At 38.6% G+C, this 12752-nt stretch overlaps 1 protein-coding gene across 3 annotated transcripts in view; it reads left to right on the top strand.

Moving 5' to 3' along the window:
• EXOC6B (exocyst complex component 6B) overlaps positions 1-12752 on the top strand; it is a 615405-nt gene that overhangs the window by 109515 nt on the left and 493138 nt on the right. For all 3 annotated transcript variants that reach the window (XM_007523677.3, XM_060187119.1, XM_060187121.1), the window contains exon 6: positions 5814-6018. In XM_007523677.3, coding sequence (XP_007523739.1) covers positions 5814-6018 — 205 coding nt within the window. The remainder of the gene's footprint in view (positions 1-5813; positions 6019-12752) is intronic.

Raw genomic sequence — 12752 nt, forward strand, 5'->3', positions numbered from 1 at the left:
AGGTTCAATTCCCGGCAGTACATGTACCAGAGTGGTGTCCGGTTCTTTCTCTCTCTCGCCTATCATTTCTCATGAATAAATAAATAAATAAATAAAATCTTAAAAATAACTACAACCAAAGAGGCATATACATATTTTTGAACATCTGATTTTTTTAGATTGTAAATGTGCATTTTTGTAAGCACTTCATTGAAAAACCTCTCATTAATGCACATTTCTGGCAAGGGTGTAGGGTCTCATTTATTAAAATTATGGATAATAATGCCCAATATCTTTTAAAAATTCTTTGTCAGTCTCTGTCAAAATTCTACTTTCTTTAAAATAGCAATTTTATTCACTTATAATAACTATATGAATTCCAGGATTACGGCTTTCTTTTTTTTTTTTTATTTAAATTTTTAATTTAAGAAAGGATTAGTGAACAAAAGCATAAGGTAGGAGGGGTACAACTCCATACAATTCCCACCACCCAATCCCCATAACCCACCCTCTCCCATGATAGCCTTCCCATTCTCTAGCCCTCTGGGAGCATGGACCCAGGGTCGTTGAGGGTTGCAGAAGGTAGAGGGTCTGGCTTCTGTAATTGCTTCCCCGCTGAACATGGGCGTTGACTGGTCGGTCCATACTCCCAGTCTGCCTCTCTCTTTCCCTAGTAAGGTGTGTCTCTGGGGAAGCTGAGCTCCAGGACACATTGGTGGGGTCTTCAATCCAGGGAAGCCTAGCCAGCATCCTGGTGGCATCTGGAACCTGGTGATTGAAAAGAGAGTTAACATACAAAGCCAAACAATTTGTTGAGCAATCATGGATCCCAAGATTGGAATAGTGGAGAGGAAGTGTTAGGGAGGTACTCACTGCAAACTCTAGTGTAAGGATTACGGCTTTCTACCTCTCTCTATATTTGTGTAGACCTCACTGTATCTACCATCAATCTCCTAGTGCTATTTCCATGATCAAACATACCCTTATCTCCAAGCCTTTTTCCTCTCTGGTAGCCATCCTATTTTTCACAGAGTTTGAGTTATTTTTATCATTTGTTAGTTAACTTCCTTTGTTTACTTATGTTCCACATATGAGAGGAAGTCTCTGATAACTTGTTTTTCATTTTCTGACTTACTCTCCTAACACAGTCACCTCAAGTTCCATCCATTTTATCACAAATGCAAGACTTCATCATTTTAGTAGCTTTATTATATTCCTTCAAAATAATATTTTTGATGTGCTCTTCCAATTTTTTCATAAATTGATCTCCTCACCTCTTTATGGTCTTCTCTTTTAATTATTGTTTAATTTATTGAATTAATTTTATTAAATTTACTTATTTATCTTTATTGCCACCAGGGTTATCACTGGGGCGCACGGTATGTTACGAGTCTACCACTTCTGGCAGCCATTTTTCTTTTCTTTCTAATTTTTATTAGATAGGACAGAGAGAAATTGTGAGAGGTCGAGGAGATGGAGAGAGGAGAAAGACACTGGCAGACTTGCTTTACCACTCGTGAAAGGGACCCCCTACAGGTGTGGAGCAGGGGCTCTAACCTGGGTCCTTGAGCTTGAAAATATATGTGTGCTTAACCAGGTGCACTACCTCCTGGCCCCGTTTATGAATTTTCTATGTTTATTGCATTTTTTGGAAAATCAACTATTCTTTATATGTTATTGGTGGTCTTTACCCAGTTGTTGTTTGGGGGAAGCTTCCTCAGTGGTGAAGCAATGCTGCAGATGTCTCTCTTTCTTTCTCATCTCTTTGTCCCCTTTCCCTCTCAATTTCTCTTCGTATCTATCCAAAATATATAAATAAAAATTAATTAAAAAATAAAAGCATTAATTATATTTACTTCTTATGAACTAGAGAGAGAGACAGAGAGAGAGAGATGTGGATGGATGGATAGATAGGTAGATAGATAAGGAGAGAAAGTAACTACTGTAAAAGCATCTGGAATCTCAGGTATTCAATTTCTGTGCTCTGCTAACTAACTGAGCTATTTCCCTGACTTGCTCCTCTTTATTATATTCTATCTATGCCCAATCAGCCATATCAGTATTAGTTTTATTTGTTTTCTTATGTTTATATAAGCTTTTATATTAGTCAGATGAAATAGTTCTTATTATGAAGTGTTCTTTTGATTTTTAAAATATTTTCATCTATTTAATATTGAATGGAGACAGAGAGAAATTGAGAGGGGAGGGGAAAATAGAGAGGGAAGGAGAGAGAGAGACACCTGCAGCCCTGCTTTACCACTCATGAAGCTTCCTTTCTGCAGGTGGGGCCCGGGGCCTTGAACCTGGGTCCTTGGTCAACGAAATGAGTGCACTTAACCAGGCATGCCACCATCTGGCCCCTTTCTCTCTTGTTCTTTTTTTTTTTTTTTTTTTCTTCCATTACAAGAGTACTTGCTCAGCTGTGGTAGTGCAGGGGATTGAACCTGGGACTTTGGAGCATCATGAATGAGAGTCTGTTTGCACAATAACCATTATGCTATCTACCCCTGCCCTCTCTCTTGTTCTTTTACATATTGTTTACATAAATATTTCATTAGCATTACAGCTTTTTTACTTTTTGCATGACATTCTTTTTATATTAGCCTGTTTATCCTTTTGAATCTAAATTATGCTTCTTGGTGCCAGTGTATAATTGGATAACTTTTTACAATGTCTCCTTTTGAGTTGAAATAGTTTTTGTTTTTAATATTTATTTTATTTATTTATTCCCTTTTGTTGCCCTTGGGTGTTTTATTGTTGTAGTTATTATTGTTGTTGTCGTTGTTGGATAGGACAGAGAGAAATGGAGAGAGGAGGGGAAGACAGAGAGGAGGAGAGAAAGATAGACACCTGCAGACCTGCTTCTCCGCCTGTGAAGCGACTCCCCTGCAGGTGGGGAGCCGGGGTTCGAACCGGGATCCTTATGCCGGTCCTTGTGCTTTGCGCCACCTGCGCTTAACCCGCTGCGCTACAGCCCGACTCCCTTGAAATAGTTTTTACTCATTTGCATCTGATGTATTGATAGTTACTGATATGGTTGAGTTTTTCTCTTTGTTTACTATTTGTCATATAAGTTTGTTTTATTTTTCACTCTGTTGAGTTAAATATTTTATTTTTCAACTCCTTAAAATTTTTTAACTAGGGAGCTGGTTGGTAGCGCCCCAGGTTAACCGCACATGACGCAAAACACAAGGACCAGCATAAGGATCGCAGTTAGAGCCCCTGTCTCCCCACCTTTGGGGGGGGGGGTCGCTTCACAAGCGGTCAAACAGAGCAGGTCTGCAGGTGTTTGTCTTTCTCTCCCCCTCTGTCTTCCCGTCCTCTCTTGATTTCTCTCTGTCCTATCCAACAACAACAATAGTAACAACAAGGAAAAACAACTAGGGTAACAAAAATGGGAAAAATGGCCTCTAGGAGAAGTGGATTTGTAGTGCAGGCACCAAGCCACAGTAATAACCCTGGAGGCAAAAAAAATTTTTTTTTACAAATTATTTTTGCAGTTTTTTTCTTAGAGGTTGTTCCTGGGTTATAATCTGCATCTTGACATACTGCAATAGTCTGTTTTAGATCACTGTTAATACCTTTGGTCTAATATTTAGTAGTACTTTGCTTTAGTGTAGCTCTCTTCCCCCCCCCCCTTTTGCCTATTATTGTCACCTATATATTGTGCTGCTGGAAAAGTCACAGTGCATTTTTGCATAGAAATACATAGAAAAAGATGTCATGACTTTTCTGACAGCCCAATATTTTACAAATCTAAGTATTATTATGGGTGTTTTGAAAACCATATCTCTTAACAAAATATACTTAAATATATAAAATATATACAAACATATAAAGAAATATAAAGAAAATACATTTATTTAGTTATTTACATTTAGTATTTATTTGTTACCTACATTCTTGACTTATTTCTGTGAGTTCAAGTTATGTTCTGTTTTTATTTCCATTCTTGCTTCCTTTATTATTACTTGCAAGGCAGTTCTAGTAAGGAATTCTCTCAGTCTTTGTTTATCTTTGAATATACTTCATTTAATACTAAATATTTGTTCAGTTAGTGAATGTCCTAAGACTGCACTACAGCAAACATCAAGCTATTAAGCTTTCTATCCTTACAGCAACTTTGTGTGTGGTAGCGGGCGTGCATTAAAAATTCAGGCAATTTTCAAGTGCAAATTTCAACTTCAAATCTGAGTTTCTACTTTCTACAAGACCTTCTGTGTGCATGCCTACAGCCACCTACTCAACCAGGAATATGTGAACTATTTTCAGGTGTTCTACATAGGAGTGCACACCTTCAGTTAGCTTGGGATGTTTAGGGAGTTTATCAGTCTCTCGTTTCCAGGATCTTTCTTAGAAGTTTAATTTTCCTTCTACCTTTCTTCCAACCCAGGCTCATTTCAGGCAAGTAGACGTAGAGGCTTCCTCTATTTTTATTTTTCAAGCCAGCTTGATACTTTTACTAAAAATGCCAATTGACATCCCTCCCTAATTTCCTGTCCCTCTAATGACAGGGAGCTTCTGATTATTTTTAAAAGTCTTTTATTTTTAAATTATCTTTATTTTTTTATTGGATAGAGACAGCCAGAAATCGAGGGGGAAGGGGGTAATAGAGACAGAGAGAGACAGAGAGATACCTGCAGCACTGCTTCACCACTTGCAAAGCTTTCTGCCTGCAGGTGGGGACTGGGGGTTTGAACCTGGGTCTTTACACATTGTAGCATGTGTGCTCAACCAGCTGTGTCACTATCCCTCCCCCCCTTTTTTTTTTACTAGAGCACTGCCCAGCTCTGGCTTATTTATGGTGGTGCAGGGGATTGAACCTGGGACTTTGGAGCCTTAGGCATGTGAGCCTCTTTGTATAACCATTATGGTATCTACCCTTGCTTTTTTTTTTAATTAATTAATTTTTTTAGAGCTTCTGATATTTCTAACCAGCCATAACCGATGAGATGAAGAGTGAATGTATAGCTCTAGGCAAGAATACCAAGCCCCACTGTTTAGCAGTTTCCATGAATAAATACTTTTTAATTTGTTACTTTTCTTGGTCATTTTCCCAGAGCCCTAAGTATAGCTGTTTTGGATTGTCTTTGTATAGTTTTTATTGTTTAGTATTGTTGAAGATTTTCTAAGCTTTTTCCTGTGACTGTGTGGAAATCTAGCCTACAATACTTTGTTTTATGGGACAGTGTTTTCTTTTTTTTACATAGAAGTAATCATTTATCATTTTTTAATGTAATTAATTTAATTGGTATATTTTAAAAGTTTTCTGTATTCTTGGGATGAGATCTTTGAAAGCTTGCCTTCTTTTGTGTTAAATATCTTATAGTGTATGAGTTTTTTATATATATATATATTTATTCCCTGTTGTTGCCCTTGTTGCTTTATTGTTGTAGTGGTTGATGTTGTTGGATAGGACAGAGAGAAATGGAGAGAGGAGGGGAAGACAGAGAGGGGGAGAGAAAGACAGACACCTGCAGACCTGCTTCACCACTCGTGAAGCGACTCCCCTGCAGGTGGGGAGCTGGGGGCTTGAACCGGGATCCTTCCTCCAGTCCTTGCACTTAACCGCTGTGATACTGCCGAACTCCCAGTGTATGGGTTTTTAAATTCCTCTGTTTGTTTTCTTAAGTTTTTTCTTTAAGGGGGTTTGATACATCTGTTAACTTTAAATAATTTGAGATGTTTTCATTGATGCTTCTACTTAAGTCTAGTGCCAGATTTGTCTTCATGTACAGTGAGGGCTAATTTAGGCTGAGAATTTTGCTCAAGGGCTATATAGGTTACACTAAAGAAGAATGAATTGAGCTGAAGATGATGCATTCCTTTTATAGGCATTACCCTGCACTGAAAACTCTGGAACATCTAGAGCATACCTATCTGCCACAAGTAAGCCACTACCGATTCTGCAAAGTGATGGTGGACAACATCCCCAAGCTTCGAGAAGAAATTAAAGATGTTTCTATGTCTGATCTCAAAGACTTTCTGGAGAGTATTCGCAAGCATTCAGACAAAATTGGAGAGACTGCCATGAAGCAAGTAGGTGTTGCGTTTGTGATAGGATGGCCAATGACTTTGCAAGTATCTGTTGAACACAGATTTCTCTTTGTCAAGTATCTTAATATTTCTTACTATTTTAGGGGACATTCTTCATCTTTTTGGAAACACATAAGTTAAAATGTGTTTCATTTTCTTGACAGAACAATGAATTATTTAGTAGCATATAATTTTGCTCTGTGTGTGTTCAGTACATATTGACCTATTGTGATGAATTCTGTTGAGTTTTTGGACAAGGTTTTTCTATTCTTTTGAATACTTGTTTTATCTTTGGAAGTGGTTTGAAGTCAAACATTTCAAAAAGTTCTCTCTCTAGTTAAGGAGCTAAACTGTACAGTGAGTATACCTTTGCTTGACTGTTATTATGTAAGCAATCTTGTTATACATTTCTACAGTTATTATTTTGAGATGAATGGGTGCCAGTGAAAAAAGTTTGTTAGGAATTTCATTGAATTCTGATCACAGAAAATAAATTATTTACAGTTTGTATATTGGCAAATACTTTTCAACAATTATGGATAACTTACTAATTAAATTTATTTCAATGGTATATGGCAGTCTCTGGTTAAAATGACCTTTAAGGTAAATTTTATGGCAATATTTAAAGTATGAGTAGCTAAGTGAGCTTTATAGGAAGTTCCAAACTTAACTTTCTCTGAGTCTTGGATGATAGCCATTGAGGACAAATCTTATAAATTAATGATTTAAAAAGTAAAAAAGCAATGCTATTTCATTCATACCCTCTCCAGTTCATTAAAATAGACAAAAGTTAGTTAAAAAAAAGTAGTAAGTAGATTTTGATTTTCTTTCCTTTTTTTTATTTCCTTTTAAGAATTTTTTTCTATTTTTTATTTAAGAAAGGATTAATTAACAAAACCATAGGGTAGGAGGGGTACAATTCCACACAATTCCCACCACCCAATCTCCATATCCCACCCCCTCCCCTGATAGCTTTCCTATTCTCTATCCCTCTGGGAGCATGGACCCAGGGTCATTGTGGGTTGCAGAAGGTAGAAGGTCTGGCTTCTGTAATTGCTTCCCCACTGAACATGGGCGTTGACTGGTCGGTCCATACTCCCAGTCTGCCTCTCTCTTCCCATATTAGGGTGTGTCTCTGGGGAAGCGGAGCTCCAGGACACATTGGTGGGGTCTTCAGTCTAGGGAAGCCTGGCCGGCATCCTGATGACATCTGGAACCTGGTGACTGAAAAGAGAGTTAACATACGAATCCAAACAAATTGTTGAGCAATCATGGACTCAAAGCTTGGAATAGTGGAGAGGAAGTGTTAGGGATGTACTCACTGCAAACTCTAGTGTACTTCTGCTTTCAGGTATATATTTTGCAGTAGTTTACGGATACGTGTGAACATATGCTCTCTCTCACAGAAACTGGTGTATATCTAGGTTTTGGGACTTTGTTAGAAAGTGAACCACCTGAGATGGAATTAGAGTATACTATGAAAGGAAAGGTCTCACCCGAGTAATGAAGCTGAAGGGTTGTCATTCCACATGTGAAGTCTCTGGACACAGTCTGAAGTGAAGCATGTTGAGGTGGCAATCGTTGTGTTGGTTAGGTTGTGATCGGCAGATGCAATATTATTTGATAATGGATTGGGAGAGGCATACGGCAAAGTGGGCCCTATCCAAGGGTTCCAGGACTGGGGGAAGTAGGGGCTCTATAGTGGAGATGTGAGGTTCCTGCTGTCTTAGGGTTCAAAAAGACAATGGATAGTTAATGTTATCATCACATTATTTGGTAATTGGGTTAACTTTGAAAAGTCCTTGTGTTAGGGTTTGCTGTACAGTACCCAGTATCTTGTATATAGCTGTGCTATTGGTTGCTTCTGATCTACTTGGTCTAGGCTTTTGAGAGAGTCTGCATATCTATTACACAGCCTATATATTAAAAAGATTCAGTTTGTGTTTTGAAAAACTTTGAGACGTACAATTGATTTTCCCCCTCTCATATTAATTAACTACTGATTTATATGTCTACATTTTACTAGGAGTGTACATAAACACCATTCCCACCACCAAAAGACTGTGACCCATCCCTCCCACCCACTCCCACCCCCCACTGTCCCAGGAAGCTGCATGTCTACCCCTCACCACAGGGTTTTTACTTTGGTGCCCTACTTACAATTTGGTCAGGTCCTGCTTTTAGTTTCCTTTTCAGATCTTCTTAGTCAACTTCTGTTGATGAGTGGGATCATCCCATACTCATCTTTATCTTTCTGACTTAGCTCACTTAACATTCTTCCTTCTAGCTCTGTCCAAGATGGGTCAGAGAAGGTGGGTTCATTGTTCTTGATAGCTGCATAGTATTCCATTGTGTATATATACCACAGCTTTCTCAGCCACTCATCTGTTGTAGGGCACCTGGGTTGCTTCCAGGTTTTAGCTATTCTGAATTGTGCTGCTATGAACATAGGAGTACACACATCTTTTTGGTTGGTATGGAGTCCTTGGGGTATAACCCCAGGAGAGGAATTACTGGATCATATGGAAGGTCCATGTCTAGCCTTCTGAGAGTTTTCCAGACTGCTCTCCACAGAGGCCGGACCAATTTACCTTCCCACCAGCAATGTAAAAGGGTTCCTCTGTCCCCACAACCTCTCCAGCATTTGTTGCTGCTGTCCTTTTTGATGTATGCCATTCTTATAGGAGTGAGGTGGTATCTTAGTGTTGTCTTAATTTGCATTTCTCTGACAATCAGTGACCTAGAGCAGTTTTTCATATGTTTGTTAGCCTTTTGGATCTCCTCTGTAGTGAATGTTTTTTTCATATCCTCTGCCCATTTTTGGATGGGGTCATTTGCTTTTTTGGTGCTAAGTTTGCTGAGCTCTTTATATATTTTGGTGATTAGTTTCTTGTCTGATGTATGGCATGTAAAGATCTTCTCCCATTCTGTGAGGGGTCTCTTTGTTTGTTTAATAGTTTCTTTGGATGTGCAGAAGCTTTTCAATTTGATGTAGTCTCATTGGTTTGTTTCTGCTTTAGTCTTCCTTGCAATTGGGTTTGATTCATCAAAGATGTCCTTGAGGTGTAGGTGGGAAAGTGTTTTACCAATGTTTTCCTCTAAGTATTTGATTGTTTCTGGTCTGACATCTAAGTCTTTGATCCATTTGGAGTTGATTTTTGTTTCTGATGAGATAAAGTGGTTCAATTTCATTCTTCTGCATGTTACAACCCAGTTTTCCCAGCACCATTTATTGAAGAGAGCCTCCTTTTTCCATTTAATCCTTTGGGCCCTCTTATCAAAGATTAGATGTCCATAGGTGTGGGGATTGATTTTCTTTCTTTACAAATTTTACAAAGATGGTTTTTTTAAGAAGGACCCCAAAGAATTTGCATTTCAGGGAGTCGGGTGGTTGTGCAGTGGGTTAAGCTCAGGTGGCGCAAAGCATAAGGACCAGCAAGGATCCTGGTTTGAGCTCCCAGCTCCCCACCTGCAGGGGAGTCGCTTCACAGGCAGTGAAGTAGGTCTGCAGGTGTCTATCTTTCTCTCCTCCTCTCTGTCTTCCCCTCCTCTCTCCATTTCTCTCTGTCCTATCCAACAACAACAACATCAATAATAACTACAACAATAAAGCAACAAGGGCAACAAAAGGGAGTAAATATTAAAAAAAAAAGAATTTGCATTTCAGTCTACCTAACTGATTAAGCTGGAGAGCAACATAATTCCCAGAAAAAAAATCAGCACTTGAAAGTGATTTTACATGATGTTTGTGGTTCCAAAGACCTCTATTGGTAATTAAAGATTTAGCTGCCCAGTAATAACATCTCTGGTACTTATTTCCAACACACCCACACCCACCCACACACACACCCGCCACTGAGAAGTGTTGACTCCTTTATATTGGGTTGTCAGAGAAGTCATGACATATTTTTGCATAGCTACACCGAAAAATCCATCATAATTTTTATAACAGCCTAATAGCTCGAAGCCCAGTAATAATTATAGGCATTATTGTGTATAGCAAGTATGCAGTTTCTTGAACAACATTTATGCATTTTTTTTCTTTTTGCCCTAAATGTTGGATTAAGCTCAAAGAAAAGATAGAAAACATCAAATGGCATTGCTGGTTTGAAATCCAACTGAAATTTTGTAGAACTGCAGTATCTATTCAGCTCATTTGAGTACACAAATTTAAGTTGAATTGTGGCTTACATGTGAGAGACATTTGAAATGTGAAGAAGTTACGTTAAAAATATTACCCCTTCCTGGGAGTCGGCAGTAGTGCAGCGGGTTAAGCGTATGTGGCACAAAGCACAAAGACAGGGTAAGAATCCTGGTTCGAGCCCTGGCTCCCCACCCGCAGGGGAGTTGCTTCACAAGTGGTGACGCAGGTCTGCAGGTGTCTATTTTTCTCTCCCCCTCTCTTTCTTCCCCTCCTCTCTCCATTTCTCTCTGTCCTATCTAACAACAATGACATCCAGAACAACAATAATAACTACAATAATAAAACAACAAGGGCAACAAAAAGGAAAATAAATAATTATTTAAAAAATATATTACCCCTTCCTAAAACCCTGGAAGGATCCCTTTTAGCAGTTATTCCTTTACTTGTAAAGTCTTTTAGTATCTTGAGCTCTCAGTTACTGCAACCACAAGGAACATTTGGACTTCTTTTGTCATTATGAATAAAGAACATTGATGATTTGCAGTGCTACTTGCTCTTTTGAAATTTAAGGCATATTGGTTTTATTAAAATTTCTCAGTATACCTTGTGATGTAGCCTACAACAATAAATAGAAGACTCAGTTGTTTATGGAAAGTGTTTTTTCATTCTATAAACAACCATGGTCTTAAAGAAGCCATCTGTAGTTCTTATCATTCTAGGAGTCAGGAGGGACCAGGTCATATTTTGGGTCACTTTTCCACTTACAGCTTGCCTTGGTGATCTTCTTTTGAATGCCTATTTGATTCTGTGAAAGAGATATGCCAGTAAACCTTCCCTAAGGGAATGCGTTTTTCTTTCCCTGTATTTATAATTTAATTAACTTTTCAAAATGGAAAGTTTAAACCTAGCTAAGAAGAAACCTGAATTTATATATAACACACAATATGGGGGACTGGGCAGTGGGTACATAACATAGTAAGAAGTGCAAAGAGAAAAAAAAAGATCCTGGTTTGAGCCCCCAGCACCCCACCTGCGGGGAGCACGCTTCACAAGTGGTGAGGCAGGTCTGCAGATATTTATCTTTCTCCCTCTCTATCTCCCCCTTTTCTCTCAATTTCTCTTTGTCTTATCCAATAAAATGGAAAAAAATGGCCAAAAAAAAAAAGCAGTGGATTTGTAGTGCTGGCACAGCCCCAGTGATAGAAAACCCTGGAGGCAAATAAAATAAAATAAAATAAAATAAATATATACACACATATGTGTATATACACACACACACACACACAAAAAAAAACATTATTAGGTTTTTTCTTGTAAAACTAAACTGATCATGAAAGTATACTTTTACATTGCTTGGTGTATGTTTTGTACACAAGAACATATTTTGTATCTGTAAGACACGCCTTTATTGTGGTTAACTAATTTTGCCCAAATTTTCAGAGCACAGAAGAATGTAGGGGCTAGGAAGATAGCATAATGGTTGTGCAAAAAGACTTTCATACCTGAGGCACTGAAGGTCTCAGGTTCAATCCCTAGCCCTATCATAAGCCAGAGCTGAGCAGTGCTCTGGTTAAAAACAAAAAAACAAAAACAAACAAACAGAAAACTCTAGAAGAATGTAGTACAGGGAGTCGGGAGGTAGCACAGCCAGTTAAGCGCACGTGGTGCAAAGTGCAAGGACTAGCATAAGGATCCTGGTTGGAGCCCCTGGTTCCCCACCTGTAGGGGAGTCGCTTCACAGGCGGTGAAGCAGGTCTGCAGGTGTTTACTTTTCTCTCCCCCTCTCTGTCTTCCCCTCCTCTCTCCATTTCTCTCTGTCCTATCCAACAACGACATCAATAACAACAATAATAACTACAACAATAAAACAACAAGGGCAACAAAAAGGAATAAATAAATATAAAAAAAAGAATGTAGTATAAAGCTCTGTGGAACTTTTCTGTTTCAAAGTCACTTTTTCTAGACTCCTGCTTGAGAGATTAGCTTTACTTCCTGTTTGATGAAAGACTATGAAGGACATCAGAATTTCTTTTAGTGTCATGCTACATCCTTTAACTCTCTAAAGGAAATTAAGAAGCAAAACAGTATGAACCAAATATCTTTATGGGGTGCAGGTGGGAAGTCTGGATTCTGTAATTGCTTCTCCATTGGACATGGGCATTGGCAGGTTGATCCATACCCTACCCTAGTTCTATCTTTCCATAGTTGGGTAGGTCTCTGGGGAGGTGGGGTTCCAGGGTACTTTGGTGAGGTAATCTGTCCAGGGAATTCAGGCTGGCATCATGGTAGCATCTGCAACTTGGTGACTGAAAACCATTAAGATATAAAGCAGAACAAATTCTTTAATAATCAGGAACCTAAAGGTAAGAATAGAGCAGATGAGATTTGGGGTTTTCATGTTGGAAGGAGCTAGGAAGTCTATTTTAGGTATATTCCAAGGGGCCCATGACTTTACTAATTTTGCTTGAGCCCCACAGTTAACATGCAGGTGGGCTGAAAGTATTGTCTGGGAAGATGGTGTCAAAGTTGAGAATAGAACTAGAAAGCTGGGTTAGGGGACAGAGTAGTTCCCAAATATAAAGATCTTTGGTCC

Source organism: Erinaceus europaeus, chromosome 3 (assembly GCF_950295315.1).
Source record: "Erinaceus europaeus chromosome 3, mEriEur2.1, whole genome shotgun sequence".
Taxonomy (NCBI): domain Eukaryota; kingdom Metazoa; phylum Chordata; class Mammalia; order Eulipotyphla; family Erinaceidae; genus Erinaceus; species Erinaceus europaeus.